This window comes from Piliocolobus tephrosceles, chromosome 15 (assembly GCF_002776525.5).
Source record: "Piliocolobus tephrosceles isolate RC106 chromosome 15, ASM277652v3, whole genome shotgun sequence".
In the NCBI taxonomy this organism is placed as follows: Eukaryota; Metazoa; Chordata; class Mammalia; order Primates; family Cercopithecidae; genus Piliocolobus; species Piliocolobus tephrosceles.
The window spans coordinates 29,218,167-29,240,623 of NC_045448.1; the positions used below are offsets into that span (position 1 = coordinate 29,218,167).

General features: G+C 48.1%; 1 protein-coding gene across 1 annotated transcript in view; it reads right to left on the minus strand.

The window, feature by feature from the left end:
• ALK (ALK receptor tyrosine kinase) overlaps positions 1 to 22,457 on the minus strand; it is a 761,479-nt gene that overhangs the window by 52,677 nt on the left and 686,345 nt on the right. The window contains exons 12-13 of the mRNA XM_023217284.2: positions 12,907 to 13,069; positions 2,320 to 2,470 (exon numbers count right to left, since the gene is read on the minus strand). Coding sequence (XP_023073052.1) covers positions 2,320 to 2,470; positions 12,907 to 13,069 — 314 coding nt within the window. The remainder of the gene's footprint in view (positions 1 to 2,319; positions 2,471 to 12,906; positions 13,070 to 22,457) is intronic.

Here is a 22,457-nt window from a genome sequence, read left to right on the forward strand (position 1 = left end):
TCAAAACCCTCCTATGGCTCCAACACGTCTTAAAGTGGCCTGATCCAGTCCTATTACCTCTGCCTCATCTCTTACCTACCCTTCCTTTTGCTCCCTCTCCTCCAGCCTGAGTGTTCCTTGAGCATCGACGAACCTCTGGGACGTGGCCTTTGCTGGGGTCACTGTTTCCCCAGATATTCCCCCCTCCCTCTCCTCAAATGTAAGTTCCTTGAGAGCAAAGATTTTTCTTTTGTTCGCCAATATATCCCAAGTTCCTATAACAGGGATGGCACAAAGTAGGTGCTCAATAAATATTGGTTAAATACATTTGAATGAATTGAGTGCTGTCTGGATTGTGGGCTGGCTCTTCATAATATTTGTCTTGCAGGGGATGGTAATGGTGGGATTTAACATTTAGAACAGACTTGGCTGCCTAGGGGATATCTGGAAATGTCTGGAGGCTTTTGTGATTGTCATTTCTGGGGGTTGTTACTGGCGCCAAGTGAGCAGAGGATAAAGATGCTGCTAAACATCCTGTAACACACAGGACAGACTCCCGCCTCTTGCCACAAAGAATTACCTGCTCCAAAATGCCAATAATGCCACTGTTGAGAAAGCCTGATTTAGACTCATGCCACCAGGGGAGGTTTGGAAGGAACTGGAGAAGCAAAGGCTGAGAGCTGTGTGTGGGCACGTGTGTTGCAGTTGAGGGTGGGGAGGAGGATTCTAGCAGCAGCTGGAGCCCATTTCCAGCACAGGAGTTCCAGTGTGGCCAGGTACATAGAAGGGCAACTCCCCACTGCCCCCATAGATGTGCAGCTGAACCAGCAAAGCTGCCACATCCGGCTGTTTAATTATTTTTTATTTTTATTTATTTATTTTTGTGACAGAGTCTTGCTCTGTTGCCCAGGCTGGAGTGCAGTGGTGTGATCTCGACTCATTGCAACCTCTGCCTCCCGGGTTCAAGTGATTCTTGTGCCTCAGCCTCCCAAGTAGCTGAGACTACAGGTGTGCGCCACTATGCTTCGCTAATTTTTATATTTTTAGTATATACATGGTTTCGCTGTGTTGGCCAGGCTGGTCTTGGACTTCTGACCTCAAGTGATCCTCCCACTTTGGCCTTCCAATGTGCTGGGATTACAGGTATGAGCCACTGCACCCGGCCCCTGCAGTTTAATTCTTACAGTCCACTTCATTCTCTTGAGAAATTGTGTCTAGACACCATTTTTTTCTGCCTAGGGAGAACTGGAGATGGAGGTAGTGCCTGACAATGCCATTTTCCCCCCTTTCCAAATGCCTCCTCAGGAGTGGAGGTGTGAAGCCACAGGGAAGAAGAGTTACTCTCCCTACATGCCCCTGCTATGCCTTGCCCGACCAGCAGAGGGAGCTGCCCTCTGTCCCTGGCCGAGAATTGCCGCCTCCCGCCTGCTTGGGAACTTCCTGTGCGTTCACAACGTTTGAAAGCTAGTAGGTTGATTAACAAAAATAATAAAGTGCAGCAACCCCGAGGAACAACTAGGTTTCAATTGAATTTTTAAAAAAGATGCGGTCCTGTGAAAAGACATAACTGATTACAGTCCAATCAAGTGAAAGTCCCTTGCAGAAGATAATGCAATCTTTCTGCTTAGATGAAAGAATTACATTAGCACTCAATAAATGCCTGTGAAAATTACAGCAGCCTGTAATTTAATGGCTTAATATATTATATTAGGTTGGAAAGTCCCAATTATAGTTGCTAAATAAAAGTTGGAGTTGAGACATTTTTTATGCAAAAGGTTGCACTAGCTAAGCTTACTCCTGTCGTTTCGCCTTAACCCCAAAGGGGCAGAAGGGAAAGGCTGAACTTTACTTTTCATGCGTCCTCAGCTCCTGGCCCAGAGCCCGGCTCTTAGGAGCCTTGAATTTATTTTGTGGAAGTAAACTGCTTTCTCGGTAGCCCCTCTTCCCACATCTCTCTGCCAAGGATGCTCTCATAGAAGTTTCTGGGGAAGGATCTGGGGGCCCTGGGTGCTAGAACACGCCTCAGCCCCTTTTCTCAAGCAAAAGCTGTGATTCAGGTGAGGGAGGGTGGGGCCTGACCCAACCAGGAGATTCCCCCTGCAGGGTGCTGAGTTCCTGCTAGGATGGCCAGCCCTGCCAGGTCCTGCCTCCCCCCAGCACAGGCAAGGGGTGAACCACTGGGGTGCTGGGAGTTTGCACGACTGCTGTTTAATTACTCTTTGCTGTCTCATTCTCCTGGTATGAACTTCCAGGAGGAGGGTGTTGAGTGCTGGTGCCTCCGAGAGGCCTCCCCGGAGCCTGAGAGAGTGCAAATGAGAAACCCCTGCTCTGGGCACTTACACTGGGGCAGGCGTCCTCTCCCTGCTGCCCAACCAGGATGTACAGCGTGTCGTCTTTCTCCAGGTTGAAGATGCCCAGCACAGACACGCCGTGGGACCGCATCATGGTGTTCTTCCCGCCTTTCCCGCCAGCGGCTCCGTAGCCCGAGATGCTGTAATGGGACAAAGAACATTGGCTCCCGCTGTGGTATGAAGACTCTCCCCATTCCTGCCAACCCAGCAGCTTCCAGTGGGCTGAGCACATCCCCGTCATGGTCTGAGGGTTCTCCCCCGTATCAGTCCCTGCAGAAAGGGATTCCTCTCCCCGTCTTCAGGAGAGGATGGTCAAGTTTAGAGAGGGAGAGGGAGTTGCCTCAGTCACAGAACTAGGAAGGTGAAAGACTAGTAAAGGGTGCAAGAGAGAAAGAGAGGAAAAGGGCAGGGAGGAGGGAGGGAAGAAGGGAGAGAAGGAGGGGAGAGAGAGAGGGAAACAGCAGAGAGAGAGAGAGAGAAGACTATATGAATGTGGAATATTGGGGTGATGGCTTTCTGAATACCTAGGATTTCCTCTTTATGGTTTTCTCTCCTTGTCCCAGATCAATGGACTCATGTGACCTTAGACAAGTAACTTCCCTATTCCTCATCTATAATATGGGGATAATAAGTGAACTTGCCTCCTAGCCTACATGTGTTATGAGGATTAAAGAAATTAAGACATGTGGTCTTAGAATTGTGGCTAATAAGCACTCAGTAAGTATTACTTTATTATTATTATTATTATTATTATCATCAATGATGGTAGTAGCCATAATTGACTTGGTACAAAGTTGTAAAGTCTCTCCATGGGGTCTGGAAACAAGGAGGTTCCGCACAGAATGATTGAGGAAAGCAGTGTGTATGAGCCAACTGTCTATTCCCATCCCTCCTTCTGGAGCAATATGTGTGCAGACAACAAACAACCCATCATGATGAAAATAAAAACAGAGCGTGGGGATGGGAGATGATTTCTGCTGCCTCTTAGGTTGCGGCAATGAAGTCAAGGAAGGATGGGGAAAAAAAGAACTCTCTTCTGAAGTATATCAGAAGAGCGACACGTCTTGAAGACAGCTAGCGCACCAGCTAACAAATGGGTCCCCAGAGACCAGCTGCCAGGGTACGGGACTCAGGAGACTTTCACATCCATGTGTATTCAGATCCAAGGTCTTTTACGAAAAACCAGGAAGAGATGCAAGGCAGTTTTGCCCATGTGCACACACAGTAGCTCCTTTATCTACAGTTCCAGGAAATGTCCCTTCTTCCCAGTGTGTGAGGGGCTCCCAGAGCTCTCGCAAGGCAGAGCCCACGGCCCTTCTGCAGAGGCTTTTTGCGAACATGGCAGGCAAGGAACTGAGGTCTTCATGAAATGCAGATGGAGAGTCTAGTGCGCACTGCCCTGGTGGGTGCCTGGGCATTGATGGGAGTTTATCGAATGTTGGGAGGGGTGTAAGGCTTTGTGGACCTGAGACAGCTCCAGGCTCTTCAAGAACTCACAGAGAAACTGGGGAGATGATCTTCATGATGAAAAGAGAAGTCTCACCATAGGGTGGCTACGTTGAAGAGGCGAAGTGGAGGGCTCCGGGGCTCCCTGATCAGATGGGGCCATTTCCTGCCCCTGTGCCCTCTCTGAGCCCCAGCCCCTTCCCTGGTTAAGAGAAGAATCATTTTCATTCCAAACAACACAACAGTCCAACAAAAGGAGCTCATGGGTGAAAGCCCCGGGGAAGCTGCGAATCTCTGGCCAAAGTAAGGGTCGTCAGGTGCTTAGGGCCAGGAGGGAGATGGGGGACTGCAACAGGTGGTTGTGGGGTGTGGGGATGGGGTGAGGAAGGCTGATGTTGGCTTCATGTGGAGCTTGCAGATGGGTAGGGCTCTGAGACAAGCAGAAAGAGGTGGTGGGAACTGGGGCTAGTGTGAACGGAAGTGAAGAAGCAGGGAGCCTCTGGTATGTCTGGCTGCAGCAGGTGGATGGAGTGGGAAGCTGAGGGCTGTAGGTTTGGAGAGGGCTGTGGGCTGATTACCAGCATCCTCCAATGTGCCAGGCATGATGCATGCTCACAGGCACGCGGCATCACCCGATAGCCATAAACAACAAATGTTATTAATCTCATTTGACAAATGAGGAAACTGAGGCTCAGAGGGACTAAGTAACTCATCTGAGGCCACACAGCCAGTCAGTGGCTGGCTATGGTCCAAACCCTTGCACATCCCCTCTTAGAGGTCATTTCCTCCCCAGTGTGCTGCTGGGAAGCACAAAGAGAGGGGTATGAGAAGCTATTCGCCCCTCCTAATTCCCAGACCCTCAGCCATACACTCCCTCCTGATCCATTAGAAATGGACAAGGTGATAACAATAATTAAAAGGCTGAGAAAAAGGAAGGCTTATTGGTGAAAGGTAAGAGGAGGCAGCATTATCTAGCTCAGTGAACCTGGGTAGGGGATGATGTGTCGGCTTCCTGTAGTCTGCATGCATAAAAAGTCATGCTGCATAAAAAGTCATCTCCACCTGAAGATGTGGTTTGCTTGGAAAACTTCTGCCCAAGACGAAGTCCTCGACATACCCACTCCTGCTGTGGTTGAGAGGTAAACATCAGGCTGCCCATTCCTTTTGGCATCATTTGCATAGTCATTTGCATCAACCATGCATTATGAATCATTCTGAACTCTTTCGTATGTTTAAATTTAGCCAAATTATTATATTTTAGATGTTGTTTGTTCCTGACTCCTTTTACCCTTCCTAAGCCTTCTTGGCTATTTTTCCCACCCTGCTCCCCTCAACCACCTTTGAAAGCCAGCCCCATCTATGTCTTGACCTAGTTCTTGATGGTGAGGTGGGATGGAAAAAGCCCTGGACTCCAAGTCATCTGCTGGTTCTTGTCCCCGTTCTTCTGACTGTGTGACCTGAGGCAACATGGCCCATGTCTCAGAGCCTCAACTTCCACTACTGAGGAAGAAAATGAAGACAAGAACCCCTACTGTCATGGGCATACAAAACGAATCTGAGAAGACTGCAAACCCATGCAAAGCACAGGGCAAGACCGGGGCTGGGGTCAGCTTTCTAGATTCCAAAGCAGACGGTAGAGCTTGGCGAGCAGGTGTCCGTGGCTGGGTTGTACTTTCCTGGGTAGGGGCCTCAGCCCCACATTTCCAACCCAGACGAGAGGCTGGCTTCAAGTCAGGGGGAGCAGGCAGCTGCCTGCCTGAATTAATTGCAGGGGTCCTAGAAGGAGTAGCTCCCTCATCGGTCCCCTGAAGCCTGAAATTCCACCATTAGAGCTTCACTCCTCTGGAAGCTTCTAGTTGCTACTACAGGGCTGATTGCCTTCGGAGTGGGATGTGCCACAGGTAGAAAAGCAAGGGCTTGAATGCAGACAGACCTGGATCCAAATCCCAGCTCTGCCACTCAGGGCCAGGAGTAGGTTGAGCCCAGCGTGGTGCCTCCCTCCCAGGGAGGACCTTGCACTCTATTGACCCCAGAGGAAGCACCTCCTTAAATTTTCTTCCCAAGGTGCTTTGCTTACGTCTCCCTGGTCCTGGCCCTGCCAGTGTTACTCACTAGCTGTGTGACCTTGGGTAGGTTATTCCCCCTCTGAGCCCAGATTCCTCATGTATAAAAAGGGGATAATAATACCTACCTTGGAAGGCTGTTATGAGAATTAAATGAGATGATGCTTATAAGGGACCTACTTCAGAGCCCAGAGGATAGCCAGTGAGTGACAAATGGCAGCTGCTGTCATCCTGTGCCCCCATGGGTGAGCCTGTCCACTCCTTTTCCGGGGGTGACTTCTGGGATGCAGAAGGGGACCAAGTGGGTGAACCAGGGCATGGCCAAGGGGGCTTGGGGTCAAGGCTGTTCAGTTTCACCCAGAGCCCACTTCTGTGTAAAGCACAGGGCAGCCTTAGCACTTCTGAAGACTCCTGCACCCTGTGAATCACGTTACACAAACTCATGCTACGATAACAGCCTCAGCCTGCCTCTTCGAAGCTTTCTCCCCATCCTTTGTAAACAATTTATTTTTGATGGTTGAGAAACAACAAGAAATTAATATACCTGCCACTCAAGTGGGGAAAATGACTCACAGTGATTCCAATTTACTGGAAATTACAAGATACTGCTCTCAACGAGCTGATGCTGTAATTTTTTTGTTTTTCCTCATCTAAATCCATGTCCCCTGGTCAGAATAGATGTTTATTGGGTTTGTGTTTTGTATTATTGACTGCGAGCCATTGTTACCTGATGTAATTGAGTTGTGAATCTTTTTTAAATAAAGAATTAGCAGCAAATCAAAGTGACTGCCTGCCGGATCCTGAAATGAGAGCACAGCTGGTGTGTAGCACAACCACAGTGTCCACACCCACATGGGAGATCCTAGGGGAGACAGCGGACCCCCACTCAGAAAAACGGAAGCGCCCCATTCCTTTCTGGCACACCCTCCAGAGGAGCGGGAGAGCAGCACCTTGCTGTGGGCTCTGCCTTTAACTCCCCGTGGGATCCTGGGCAAGGTCCTTTTCTCTCCTGTTTCTCAGTTTCCTCATGTGTGAAATCCGGATGGTGAGGTCTGTCCTACCCACCCTGCAGGGTTATTGTGATAACACATGACGCATGTGAGTGTGGATGGAGATTGGACAGCGGGAGATTTCTGATCAGGTATATAGTTGTATTATCCAGGTAGGGGTCAGGGTTGAAGGGCTCAATTGTGGAGGCAGATGCTTTTCAGTGGGGCCGGCCCAGGTTCCACTCTTGTTGCATCAGTGAGCAAGGTTCATGCTCTGTTTTTCCCTCAGCACCCTCCTGGCCAGTGTAGCCCTAAGTGCCTCGAAACACCTGAGCTTGCAGGGACTTCAGTGACCTCTCTCCACAGCCTCTCGCTCTGCAGATGGAGCCTCTGGAGAGGAGGGAAGGCAACTTTCTAAGTCACATGGAGCATTGGTGGTGGAGGTTGAACTCAAACTTAATTCTGCCTGCAGCCCATCCATCTTTGCCTAATTCCTCCATCTCTGACATTCCCTGGTCTGTGCCCTTTACAGCGATGGCTATCCATACAATTACTTTGGCAATTAATCATGCCTGTGACATCTCTCCTACTATTGTCTAGAACTTGATTGGCATTGTGGACTGTTAAACTTTTCTGTCCTGTGGTCTTTCTAGAGACTGTGAGGCTCCAGAGTCTCAGGCCTTTCTACCAGTCTAGTCAGTGCCTGGAACACAGTAGGACTCCATGGCCCAGTGCCTGGCACACAGCAGGAGTGTTATGGCTCAGTGCCTGACATACGGTAGGACTTCATGGCTCAGTGCCCTGCACACAGTAGGGGCTGTATGGCTCAGTGCCCTGCACACAGTAGGGGCTCTATGGCTCAGTGCCCTGCACACAGTAGGGCTCCATGGCTATTTATGGAGTTGAATGATGGTGTTATCTGGCTGCACACGCTGGTGCCCCAGGCAAGGAAATGAGTGCCACTGGTAGAGACCATCAGGAACGGCTGTGGTCCAGGTCAGCTGGCTCCGGCTGGGACCTGGGGCCTCTTGTCCATTATGTCTGAAGAGCAGGTGAGCTGTGCGAGGACTGCCATCAGGAGCTATGGGCTATGCTTGACAAATGGTGTTATATGCAATCTGTGTGTGTGTGTGTGGTAGTGGGTGGGGAGGAGGTGGGGGCAGGACTGCGGGCTGAGAAGGATGCTGGTCCTAGACAGGTAGGAAGGCAGGTGGGATGGAGGGAGAGAGAGGGATGAAGGAGGGGAGAAGTCAGGGAGAGAGAGGGGGTGGGCTGGGCTAAGTGCTGGTGCCTCTGCCTGGGGCAGACCACCCGTGGGCTCTCACTGAGTCCCCCGACAGACCTCTCAGAGCTGGGTTGTGCCATCATCTGTCTCCATTTCATGACAACACTGAGGATGCTGTCCCCCTCCCCAGCACAAACCCCATAATCCACATTCTTCTTGTGGCACTGCAGTGGCCTCCCACGCTCCCATCCGCTCCAGCCACCCACCCTCTAGACACCATGGTCACTCAGCACCACCGCCCAGAGGCCCCCTATCAGGGCCCTCTCGCTGCTGCCCTAGCCTTGCCCGTCCTCAGCCATGCACATGGGAGAGTGGCTGTGCTCCTTGTCCTCGCTTCCTCAGCCCACGCCAGAGTGTGGATGTAGTGTCAGCGTTGCCCCTGACCCCACATTCACTCAGTCCTCAACTTATGCTGATCCCACCTCCTGAACACCTCTGGGCCTGTCCCCTGCACCTGACCCAGTCCTGGCTTAGTCCTTTTGGCCCTGGCCTGAGTGACAGTGACTCCCTTCCATCTGCTCTCCCCACCTCCAGGCCATTTCTCTCACTTCCAACCTCACACTGTCACCAGGGGGAGTAAGAGGCATTTGAGGGTAACACTGAAGCACCAGGACCTGGCCCTGCTGCCTCCAGCCTTGGCTCCCCCAGGCCAGCTTTGCCCGACTTCTCATCAGCAGTACCAACTTGTGCTCACTGCAGGCTCTGGCCACCCGCTTCTTTGTAGACAATGCTTAGGGCCTTCGAATTTAACCCAGGTGCCCATCTCCTGGCAGGAGCCATTCACCAGCTCAGCTGGGTGCAGTGCCTTTCCCCTGGCCTCCACAGCAGCGCCTTGTGTAAACCTCCACTGTGGCTCTCTCCACACCCCATGGAGATGCCTGTGCACACACCACCACCACCATTGGCAGCAGTGCCTCTGGGGCAGGGCTGGATCTTAATCACCTTTGCACACTTGGTGTCAGGCACAGCATCCTAATGGGAGCTTACTATGGTTCCCTGAGATCTGCAGAGCAGGGGGAAATGAAGCCCAGGAACCTGGACACACGGACTGCATCACCTGTCAGAGGAAGTGGTAAGTCCAGGGCAGGGAAAGCAGGACGTGGTGGGTGGAGGAGATGCGGGTTCCAGGGCTGCACCCAAGCCCCCATGCCAGCCTGCTGTCTCCTCCTGCCTGCCCCGCCCCCCCTTCCTCTCCCTCTTTCTGGGCCTCCTCCTTTGTGGAGGTGGGCAAAGCTGTAGAGGGTGGGAGGTGGGCCCAGGATAAGTTACCAGCTAAGAGTGGCGGTGTTTCCAACTGTGTACATCCTGGAGGAGGCCCCAGGCAGTGGTGGCCCCCCCTTGGCATGAAGCTGGGGCTTGGGTGCATTTGCTCCCTTCCCTTCATCTCCCCAGCAGTGGGCAGAGAAGTCAGCGGAGCGGTCCTAGTGTCAGGCCTCGGTGGCAGCCACGCCTCCAGGATGGGTGGGTTCACTAGGGCTCGGCTCCCACCTTTCTGTTTCCAAGCACCTTTTTCTCATGTCCTCTGGTGCGTCTTATGTTTTTTTCAACAGATGAACTGCACTTATTAACTAGCAATAATTACTATGGAGAAAAAGTCTTCCAGAGAAAGGGTGCTGACTTCTTGGTCATATTCTGACTTGGGGACATTTTGAAGTGGTCTAAAAATCAAATCATTAACTGCCTGCTTCTTAGATTACTAAGTTATGTGACCAGTAGACTCAGGTCATCTAAGACCTATGTGACCAGTAGACTCAGGTCATCTAAGACCTATGTGACCAGTAGACTCAGGTCATCTAAGACCTGAGTCTCTTCCAAGGCCAAGGAGGAGGTGAGGGTCAGGAATATCTGTCAGAGCCTTTATTTAGTTAAAACACAAGTATTCAAAAACAACCATGACTGGCTGGGTGTGGTGGCTCACATCTGTAATCCCAGCACTTTGGGAGGCCAAGGCAGGAGGATCACCTGAGGTCTGGAGTTTGAGACCAGCCTGGCCAACATGGTGAAACCCTGTGTCTACTAAAATTACAAAAATTAGCTCATGCCTGTAATTGCAGCTACTCGAGAGGCTGAGGTAGGAGAATTGCTTGCACCTGGGAGGCGGAGGTTGCAGTGAGCTGAGGTGGCACCACTGCCCTCCAGCCTGGGCAACAGAGTGCGACTCTGTCTCAAAAACAGCAGTGACAAAAACCCCAACTGAGTGGCTTTTGGTTTTGGTTCTTCCATTTTGATATGGTCCTATCTTAGGCCAGACCAAAATGTCTCCTTTACTAATTTGGACACTTCAAAATGTCCTGCTTCAACAGAGGCAAAATTGCCAGACAGTGCTGGGGCCCGGAGCTGGCCTCAGTCTCAATATTTCTAAGAGATGTGTGGAGACAGCTTTCTGATTTTGGCTGGGATTCCATCAACGCACTGTGGAAATACTGTGGCACTGCATGCAGATCAGAAACCTGACTTGACTTAGATATGGCTGTGATTAATAATAAATGGGAAAATGAATGAATTATTATTTAATAAGTGTAGTTCATCTGGCAGTCCAAATTTTTTCAGAACACAGGGCTCATCTGAGGAAGTCAAAGAGATGTCTTTGGAGACAGGAAAAGTCAGAAACTAACGCGTATGGGGTCGGTGTGTTCTTGGAAACACGGCCTGGCTGCTGCCTGCTTGCTGGATAGCAGCATTGCCTCAGCTGATTTCTCTGCCCATGGGCCAGGGAGCACCCACCACGTGTAAGCATTGTGCCAGGCACTATATATCACCTTTACAGCCCCTGCCTCTTACAGATGGGGAATCAGAGTCTCAAGCGATTAACTGACCTGTGCAAGTTTGGAAGTGAGCTTGATTCACTGTCTCGGGGGAACACAGCCCAAGAGAATCCCCATGCAAGGGATCTCCCGACAGTGCGTCGCCCTCGGGGGACAGGGAGCAGGGGAATTCTGGCCAAGCTGGCATTGGAGTTGCCCTGGGCAGGGGTAGGACAATGGGCTCTTCTGGGGGCTTACTGTTGGGGTTCCTGTGCGCCTCCCAGCTGCTCTGCTTTCTCCTTCGTATTGCTTTTTGTATATGGGGTATGTTGGCCAATATCCCTTCAGGAGGCTGGGCCCCTCTCATAGCCTCTCATTTCCAGAGGCTTCCAGGAGGTGGGTGGTGGGCGATTCCTATGCCCTCCTTCCTTTCCTGTCCCTTCTGCCCTCTGCATGCCTCCCAGAGTCCAGGCACGGGCTTTAGTAGAAAGACTTAGAGCCAGAGCGTCCTGGGTTTGAATCCTAGCTCCATCACCGACTGTGCAGCCTTACATGTGTTGCTAAGCTCCTCCGACTCCAGGGTCCTCGCACGGAAACATGGGAACATCAACAATAAAGCCACCCACCCTATGCTCAAGCAGGAGCAACACCTGTGGGTCCTTAGCAAGTATTCACCTCCTCCTCTCCAGGAGTCCTTTCCCCTGCCCCGGGCCCCACGGAGGCTTGGCTCAGCAGGAAGGGGAGGTCTGGCTTGCTTGTTGTAGCAGGGCCAGGGGTGGTCCGGTGTCTTCCGGGATATTTACTGGGGGCGTGTGGGCACTGTAGCAGCTAATCTGATTGTAGCCAAATCTTGTTACAGCATTTCTGCCCAGAGTGCCATTTAAAAAGCACTTAGGGCTGTCCCCGTAACACATTTACCCTGAGGCCCCAGGGACGGGGCTGCCACAGGAAATGTTAACCTGGAGAGAGAAAACAGGGCAACTTGAGAAGCCCCTCTCCTTCCCAGGAGGCCCAGGATGTGGTGGATGCTGGAGGCTGTGGGAAGGGGAGGGGAGCTCATTTCCTATTGTTTCAGCCCCCGGAGGACATTGCTCCCACAAGGCATAGTGGTTTTGCTTTCCTTTTAACCTGCCCTGCCATGCTCCGTGGAGGGGCTGCATGAGGCCCTGCCCCAGAACTCTGGAGGTGGAGGCTGCTTCTGGATGTGTAACTGTGGGGAGGCTCCTGACTCTCTGAGCCTCAGTGTCCTCATTTGTAAAATGAGGATGGCGGCACTGGCCTTGCCTAGTCATAGAGCTCATTTAGGGGCTCCCCAGGTTTATCTACGTCCAAGACTTGATCGAGCTCAGAGGTTCTAAAAGGCTGCATCGACATCAACTTGTTAGAACTGTCAGTTCTCAGCGCCTGCTCCAGATCTGCAGAACCAGAAGCTCCAGGAGAGGGTCTTGCAATCAGGGTCTCCACCAACCCTCCAATCTTACCATTAGCTTCATTCGATGCCATGGCCTCAAAGTGGTCAAGTGGAGCTGGATCTCCTTGAGCCTGGCCCTGCTCTAAGGGAATACTGGGGGCTGGGGTAGGGTTGGGGCTGGGAGGAGCGTTCCAGCACAGTTTGCTCTGCTTACCAACAGTGAAGGCCCAGGAAAGGAGGCGCAAGGATAAGAGCATCAGTTTCAGGTGCATTGTGTTTCTGTTTCCCAAACATTTTACATGCATGCCTCATTTGAAGAGCATTAAGCAATATTCAGTGAACAGGCCACCATAATTATCCTTATTAGCAACAATTCTGAAGCTAGCTCATGCATGCATACCACCTCCAGCAAGAGCCTGTGAGTTTCTTGAGGACAAAGAACACATCTTCTTTTGTTGCCATATTTCACTATCCCAAATCTCCCCATCTACAACCTCTACACCCCACTATGGGCCTGAGTCTGTGGCCTTTGAACCTTGGCATGCCTGGGCACCCCAGGAGCATGTACCCATAGGCAAGACTCCAGGCCTCTTCAGGAGGGGTGGTCTGCCCCTCCGCTCCCCCTCTCCCATACGCACCTGTAGGTGTCGGTGGCTGGCACCTTCCAGATCTGGATGCCCTTCAGGGGGCCCTCGCTCCCCACCTCCACGCTCAGGTTGGAGTTCTGGTAGGCGTTGTTGCACTGCGCCTGGGTGGGACCGTGGGGTCCGCTGGCCCCACATGTGGTGAACAGCCAATGAACTGTGGCACAAGAGGAGAGGCAGTCACTCATGTGATCAGGCCCTCCCTCCCACAGTGGGCCTCCCTGGGTGACCTCTGAGATGTCTGCTCCATGGCCCCAGACCCTCCATACAAGATGGTACCAAGGTCGGGGCAAGAAACACCAATCAGCCATCAAACTGGCAACTTCCGTAGAAAGTCTACTAGATACCAGACCCTGAGTCAGAGACAAAGATGGAGCAGACTTAAGATGGACCCTGGCCTTAAGAAGCTTATAGGCTTCTATGAGAGACCCAAAGGGATGCAACCAACAAAAATACAGGACAGCAAGAATAGCAAGCCACAGGAGGGCCCAGCCAACACTGCGCTTGGGGAGTTCCAGGAAGGGGAGAAAGCCCCTGCAGGTGGGACAAGTGTGGGCAGTACCTGAGTCTTCTCCCAGGGTCTCACTGAGCCAAGCACAGTGCTGGGCAAACAACAGGTGCTCAATCTATGCTATTGTTGACTGCAACTAACCTGCTCCCAAAGGCTTAGCATTGCATATAGGAGCGTCTTAACTTGGAGACAATTGAAAAAGAGAATTGAAAGCTCTGTAATGCTACATTGGCCCAGGGACCCAGGCCGGTGGTGGGAGCAGGAAGCCCTGTACTCCCGGGCCATGGCTTGGCCTGCCTGTCAGGCGTTCCCTAACAGACCTGCAGCAAGGCAAGGCAGGGCTCAGGCTCCTTATTAAAACCAGCTTGCATTTGGAAATGCAATGAAAGCAGCTTTCAGGCTCTCTATGCAACAGAGTATAAGAAATGGAAAAACAGGTCAAATTTGTCTTTGGTGCATGCTCCTCCTTTTCCCAGCCCCCCTCACCCAGTTCCTGGTGTTCTGTGTCCCACCCAATGTCCTTAGGTGGCCTTCTGGGGGCGACACAAGAACACTCAGCACAAACTGCACCCCCACCCACCGTGGGCCATTTCCTTTCAAACTTTCTATCTTTGAGCCAGACCAAACCTTGGGGAGTTGTCAGATCTCATACTGGCCAGAATTCTAACATTTTTACAACCTATAAAAACCTTTAAAAAGGTGTTGTTGATAAACTACTTTTACTTAAAATACAAAAATCTTATAAGATTGCAGAAATTCCCTTAAAAGAGAGATTAAGTTCAAGTCTAAGGAAAATGATGGAAACATTAATTTGGGTGTGCATAATTTTGCTCACTAAAACAAAGTGAAAACATTTCTGAAGACTGCACTAATTTAGTGATGCAAATATGAAAGCTTAACTTGGGTTGCTGATTATAAGCAATAGAATGAGCCTGCTGTGGGCAGAGTTGCTAATCTGAAAACTGGGTCAGTTGTGGCGGGTTTTCGTCATGCTGCCCCTGGCCTGGAGTCTGGGAGATGGAAGTTCTGGGTGGGGATCTAATGCATATGCTACTCAACACGGAGTCCTCAACACTTTTCTGGGCTTTCTTTTTTGGCAAAGGAAGATGTTGATTTCTGTTTGGGTTCTGAATGGTCATTTCAAGGGCTAGAAGGTAACGGAGCCATTCACTTTGGGTGTGAATGGCTGATTGTTAGTTTTCTGATTTTTTGTTTGTTTGTTTGACACAGGGTCTCAGTCTTGCTCCGACTGAGGGCAGCGGGGCAATCATGGCTCACTGCAGCCTCGAGTTTCTGGGCTGAAGCAATCTTCCTGCCTCAGTCTCCTGAGTAGCTGGGACTACAGATCCACGCCACCAAGCCCAGCTAATTTTTAAAACTTTTTGTTGAGTTGGGGGTCTCACTCTGTCACCCAGGCTGGAGTGCAGTGACACAATCATAGCTCACTGCAGCCTTGAAGTCCTGGGCTCAAGTGATCCTCCTGCCTCAGCCTCCCACAGTACTGGGATTATGGGCATGAATCACCATGCCTGGACTCTATTTTTATCATAAAGAGGGCAAACTTGCCAATTCAGACTCTTTATAAAGGCATTTTTAGCAGAGCTAGTTAGGCCAGTTGCCCTTTTACCCACTCCTGTGCCCAAAATATATATGTGGGCTGTGCTACATCACCACGTGAGGGGTGATGTGGAAAGAACACAGACTTTGAAAGCAGCATGAACACCAGGGTCTGGGGGCAGCTTCATCATTTATTGATTAGGGGATCTTGATCTAGTTCCTTTGTCTGTAAAAGAGGCTGGATTGGCATATTAAAAAAAAGCAAGGGGGTAGGAAAGTTTGCTGCCAAGTCCCAAACTCTAAAAATGTGAGTGTATCCTTGACTCCTGTCTGTACCCAAGGCTGGTGCTGTCCTGGACAGCAGGACATGTGGCCAGGGGAGTTTCTATGAATATGGATCCCATGCCAACAGCACCTGGGAATTTAAAGTCAGTGGGTTGGAAAAGACCCTGCATTGCCAAGACAATCCTAAACCAAAAGAACAAAGCTGGAGGCATCATGCTACCTGACCTCAAACTATACTACAAGGCTACAGTAACCAAAACAGCATGGTACTAGTACCAAAACAGAGATATAGAGCAATGGAACAGAACAGAGCCCTCAGAAATAATACCACACATCTACAGATCAGAGCCATGTGATCTTTGGCAAACTTGACAAAAACAAGAAATGGGGAAAGGATTCCCTATTTAATAAATGGTGCTGGGAAAATTGGCTAGCCATAAGTAGAAAGCTGAAACTGGATCCTTTCCTTACTCCTTGTACAAGAATTAATTCAAGATGGATTAGAGACTTAAATGTTAGACCTAAAACCATAAAAACCCTAGAAGAAAACCTAGGTAATACCGTACAGGACATAGGCATGGGCAAGGACTTCATGTCTAAAACATCAAAAGCAATGGCAACAAAAGCCAAAATTGACAAATGGGATCTAATTAAACTAAAGAGCTTCTGCACAACAAAAGAAACTACCATCAGAGTGAACAGGCAACCTACAGAATGGGAGAAAATTTTTACAAACTACTCATCTGACAAAGGGCTAATATCCAGAATCTACAAAGAACTCAATCAAATTTACAGGAAAAAAAACAAACAACCCCATCAAGAAGTGGGCAAAGGATATGAACAGACACTTCTCAAAAGAAGACATTCATACAGCCAACAGACACATGAAAAAATGCTCATCATCACTGGCCATCAGAGAAATGCAAATCAAAACCACAATGAGATACCATCTCACACCAGTTAGAATGGCAATCATTAAAAAGTCAGGAAACAACAGGTGCTGGAGAGGATGTGGAGAAATAGGAACACTTTTACACTGTTGGTGGGACTGTAAAGTAGTTCAACCATTGTGGAAAACAGTGTGGCAATTCCTCAAGGATCTAAAACTAGAAATACCATTTGATCCAGCCATCCCATTACTGGGTATATACCCAAAGGATTATAAGTCATGCTGCTATAAAGACACATGTACACGTATGTTTATTGGGGCACTAATCACAATAGCAAAGACTTGGAATCAACCCAGATGTCCATCAGTGACAGACTGGATTAACAAAATGTGGCACATATACACCATGGAATACTATGCAGCCACAAAAAAGGATGAGTCTGTGTCCTTTGTAGGGACATGGATGCAGCTGGAAACCATCATTCTCAGCAAACTATCACAAGAACAGAAAACCAAATACCGCATGTTCTCACTGATAGGTGGGAATTGAACAATGAGATCACTTGGACACAGGAAGGGGAACATCAAACACCGGGTCCTATTGTGGGGAGGAGGTAGGGGGTATGGATAGCATTAGGAGATATACCTAATGTAAATGACGAGTTAATGGGTGCAGCACACCAACATGGCACATGTATACATATGTAACAAACCTGCACATTGTGTACACGTACCCTAGAACTTAAAGTATAATAATAATAAAAAAGATTAAACAAATCATTACAAAATAAAAAGGCATTTCAGAGTGAAAAAAATAATAAACTCAGTGGGTTGGGGAGGAGGATGGGGGCAGGAAGAAAAATAAAGCCTCAGAAAAGAAGTTGGGAAATCCACTCCTCTCCTTATCTATAGTTCCTTGAAACCTGTTCTGCAGACCCAGGCTTTCCTTACAGCAAGTAGCCTGGGTGTGAGTGTGGCCTTATCAATCACAGGGCAGAAGCATGGCAGTTCAGTTAGTTAATTCAACCCTGAAAATGAGGGAATACATGTATCTATATTACATAGATAGATAGATAGATAGATAGCTATGGTCTGACTGTCCCCACCCAAATCTCATCTTGAATTGTAGTTCCCATAATCCTCATGTGTCATGGGAGGGACCAGATAGAGACAATTGAATCATGGGGGAAGTTTTCCCCATACTGTTCTCATGGTAGTTCTCACAAGATCTGATGATTTTATAAGGGGCTTCCCCCCTTCACTGGGCACTCATTTTTCTCCTTCCTGCCATCATGTGAAGAAGGATGTGTTTTGCTTCCCCTTCAGCCATAATTGTAAGTTTCCTGAGGCCTCTCCAGCCATGCTGAACTGTGAGTCAATTAAATCTCTTGCCTTTATAAATTAGCCAGTCTCAGACATGTCTTTATTCGCAGCATGAGAATGGACTAATATATATATGAATACATATTCTCTCTCTCTCTATGAATACATATATATATGTATGTATATATTATTATTATTATTATTATTATTATTATTTTCTTCTCAGTAGTGTGCTAGGGAAGAGATCTAAAAGTATGGGCTTGGCACACTACCTGAGCATCTCACCCTCAGTAGGAACCACTTCAGCCTAGGTTAAGATTATTCTAAGGGTTCTGAAATACTGCCAGAGATGCTGGGCTTCTACTTCTGACAAGGTGAGACATCTGCTGAGGGAGGAAGAGGGGCTTAGGCTTTGGATTCAGATAGGCTGTTTTCTCGTTCTGGATTTTGCTGCTGGCCAGCTGCGAGACATAAGGTAGATTGTACAACCTCTCTAAGCCTCAGTCTTTTAAATCTGAACAATTGGAGACTGTAAGACATACCACCTAGACTTTCTGTGAGAATTAGGTGATGACCTAGGCAGAGTGCTTAGCACAACATTCAGCATTAGAGATGCACAATGACTACGGTTTAAAAAGTGTGTAACTTTGCATTCAAGTTTTCACTGTGGGAAGCAGATATCCAATCTCAAAATTTATGTCCTCCATTTCATAAAGGAGGGACTCCAGGGTCATTTCTCAATAAAAGGGACCTGTATTTTCCCAATTTAGTGGACATATATTAGTCTCCAGTGGTTTCCATACACAAAATTTTGTTTTGATTTTCAGTGATTTCAGATGAATGGGCCTAGAGAGGCACCACTTTCTAAAGTGGACTCCGTGGGAAGAGAGGATTTGCCATCCCGTGTCAGAGCCGTGATTTATCTTGCCAGAATTCTGTTGCTCCCAGCAGCCTTCAAGGCATGGTGGTCCTCCTTGCCTCGGATGGCTCTGACCCTCATAAATCTGCCCAGAGTTGCTTGGAATCAATTTATGATTTCCACTGGCACCGCCTCTGGGGGTATGGAGTTTCTGAGTTTATTGCTCATTGTACGAGGGCTGTCCTGCTTCTCGTGTGTGGGCTTGTCCTGCTCTAGCTTCATTCTGCTGGTTCCCTTTGTCCTTACTATCTGCAATCCTGCAGTCATCAGAGAATGTCACAGCACAGTGGGACCTTGCAGATCTCTGAATTCAGTGTTTTCCAAACCACCTGAGGACCTTTCACATATGGATTCTAGGGCCCTGGAGATTCAAATTCAGTAGATCCTGGGTGGGGATGAGAAGGCAATACTTGAAATATGTAAAAATCATTCTCAAGAGAATCTAATACTCAACAAGACTTGTACATTAGTCTTACATACCTAATTGTCCAGGTGGAGAGACAGCAGGCTAGGGAGCAGAAGTGACTTTTCTGAGCCTATCAGTACTGGAGAAAGAACCAAAATTGAGGGTTCCTCCTTCTCTGTCGAAGGGTCCTTTGGGGGTGATTAAACCCTTCCCAGATTTCTGCCTTGAAGACTTCCAAGCTTTGTCAAATTGTCCCTACATGAGTCCCTGATCCACCTTGTCTTTTTCAGAACCTTACTTAATACCAGAATCTGATTTTCGTGATTGATCCATCAGAGCTGTGGGTACCTGTGACTTTGCATAAGGGGACTCTTGTTATTCTGTTTTGTTTATAGTGTCTCTCTGAAGCTGCTCCATACACTATTGACCTCTCTTAGCTGCGCACTGGACTGAGACTTGCCAGGGACAGACTCTCATTAATTCCACATCCTTGCCCAAGGGGTAGGCTCTTGCTTTAAGCAGGAAGAATCTGGCAGGTACTTCAGGCAGCGGAGACACGAGATCAGCTCTATGCTAAGACAGGTGAGTCAGAATCATGAGGAGACAGGTAGATCCTAGGTTGATTTTCAAAAGTGTTGCTGAAGTGGAAGGCAATGGGCACAACTTTGTGGATCAAAGTGAGCAGGTCTAAAACCCAAGAGGCAAGAGAGTTAGCAAGAGTGGTTCCAGGGGACAGGAGGAGTCAAGGTGAGCCTTGATCCCCAGGTAGAAGCTGTGCGCTTCCTGACTTGCTTTGTCCTTCTTCCTGGGTAAGGAGTTGGGGTGGGAGGCTGGACCTCAGGCACCTGAGAGGTAATCTCCACTCACAAAAGGGGCGAAAACCTCTCAGCGTTTACTGTGCACCTGACATAGGCCAGTCACTGCGCTTTCACACATGCATGAAATGCGTTATGCTTGCTGCAACTTTGTAGTGCTACAAGTGGAGTTACAGTATTCCCTCTAAAAATCAGGAAATTCAAGTTCAGAGGAGTTGAGTGACTGGTCTGCAGCATACGAAGTAGATAACTGGTTATGCCAGGAACTAAATGTAGATCTTCTGAGTCCAAGTTCAAGGCTTGCAAAGGGGCTTGGCTCCCCAGGAAATCCCTAGGAAACACTTTTGAGTGTTTGCTTGTTTTTCTTTTGAAATCCCTGAGCCTGGGGCTCAGTTCTAGCCAGGACAGACCATACCAAGGTCGCTCAGGCCCAGAGAGTGGGCTGGCCACTATGAGGGGACAGGTGAGAGTGTGGTCAGTGTACTGAGGTGAGTGACACTCCATCCCAGAAAATCCCGCAGTGGCCCCTGTAGTCACTTAGCCTAGCGGAGCGTGGGCTGTGCAGGGTCAAAGGTATCAGCCAAGCAGAGAAGGTACTCAGGATGAGGCGCTGGTCCCCAGAGAGGACCTGGGAGCAAGGCAGTGTCATAAGGGAAACCTAGTAACTGAGTGTTTACAAGGTCAGTATGCAGAGACATTAGAAAGACAGACTGTGTCATAAGCAATAGGATAAAAATCTATTTTTGGAGAGAAGATCAGCACAGTGAGACTAGCAGTGAGGCTGGCTAGATGCCGAGCAGATAATCTAAGGGTCCTCATATCTCCCCTGCTGAGGGTCTGCTTTGGTCCCTGAAGCCCTATGGAGCCGTAGCAGGATCGAATGGTCTCCAGGGAGGATCTGGGATGGGGGGCAGAGGAGGGAGGTCACCTGCCTCTTTCCTCTTCTCTCAAACAAACAAACAAACCTATTTTATTAATACTCATTTATGAAAGAAAAAAAAAAAGAACTGCCTTATCTCTTTCTTACACATACCACATACTGGAAACATAGTTTAATACTCATTCACATCTAAACTGCATAAAGAGCCCACAAATATCAAAATACTGATTGGTTATAGACAGTTGGGTACAGAAAAGTCTATTAAGCACTGGGTTTCATTTTAAGTACATTGCAGCACCCTCCAAGAAGAAACAAATCAATTAGTAATAAACAGTACACCACTAAAAAAAAAAAAAAAAAAAAGGCTAGACAGTGATTGTCCTGGTTTTATTACTGTTGCTAAGCCATCTCATCTGCTCAATGCAAATAAATAAAGCATAATACAAAGGAAAGTAAGTTCTTGATCGTCACTATTAATCACAGCAGTAAGGATCTGCCTCAGTTTGGAGGCCTGTGTGTATTGTACCACAGAAGAGTGCTTAATGCCTCATGTGGATCATTTGTGCAATTTTTATTCAGATCCATAGCATTGAATTTTATCCACATCCATTGACTGAACTAAACGCCATGGATGCTGTGGCATACAGAATCATCTTGATGGGCACCCTAGGTCCCAGTAAATAAAAATCATGACCCAAATCCAGGCAAATATAATAATCCACCCATTTCTTTTTTTGAGACAAAGTCTTGCTCTATCACCAAGGCTGAAGTACAGCAGCACGATCTTGGCTCACTGCAACCTCCACCTCCTGGACTCAAGCAATCCTACCACCTCAGACTCCAGAGTAGCTGGGACCACAGGCGCATGCCACCATGCTCAGCTAAATTTTAAATTTTCTGTAGAGATGAGGTCTCACTGTATTACCTAGACTGGCCTTGAACTCATGGGCTCAAGTGATCCAAGGCCTTCCAAAGTGCTGGCATTACAGGCATGAGCCACCACGCCTGGCCTCCATATTTTCTCTTTTTGAAGAAACTGGGCTATTTGACCTGCAGCATTTCCATGAGTCTGAATTTTGCTGAATCCTTCTCCATGGTGCAGTTCAACATGTTCCCTGTCCTGCAAATTGCCAACTAGATCCTTTTGCAAGACTACAGGTCATGTTCTTTCATCAGGAGATATTTTGTGTCTGATTATTGCTCTCTTTTTTCATGTTAGCACTTATCAAACAAAGCTCAATGCTTAGATGCATTTATTTATTGCAAGTTGCAAAATAATGTTATTCTACTTATTTACCTCTTTTCTCATACATTAGTTGGAATATATTTATAAAAAGATGTTCCCCCTAATCTACTATTTGGGTTACTGAGTAATATGGTTCATGTAGAAAATGCAGAATAAATGCTCAATTCTTTCTCCTTACGTATACATTTCAAGATACTGAACTGGTTCTCTATCATCCTCTGAAGCTGGTCAATTAACTGTACGTCATTATGAATCCATGAATTTAAACATGTTTTTGAGTTTTAATTAATCACTATTACTATCCTCTGAAAGCTCAAATGATCACATCTTTGGTCAGTGGTAGCCTCCTGGGTCCTTTTGACATGACCCTAGTAGACTTTTAAAGCTTCTTTGCTATATGATATGACAAAATATTTCTTCTCCAGACCTGGAATCAACCATTTCCTCAAAAGCCCTGATTTCTTTTAGTGGGAAAAAAATATATTTTAATTACATATTCTGGGTGCTATGGAGGTTTTTTGCTACTAGGTTGGTAATTGTCTCTATTTTTTTGAGTGAACAGAGCTAGGAAATATATATATGTGCATGCACATATGTATATCAGTATAAACATACATCTATATGAAATACACGTACTTATGTATATGACAAGGTACATCATGAGTTCATATTGATATTTCCAACTCAAATTCAGGATGACAGGACTTTTTACTT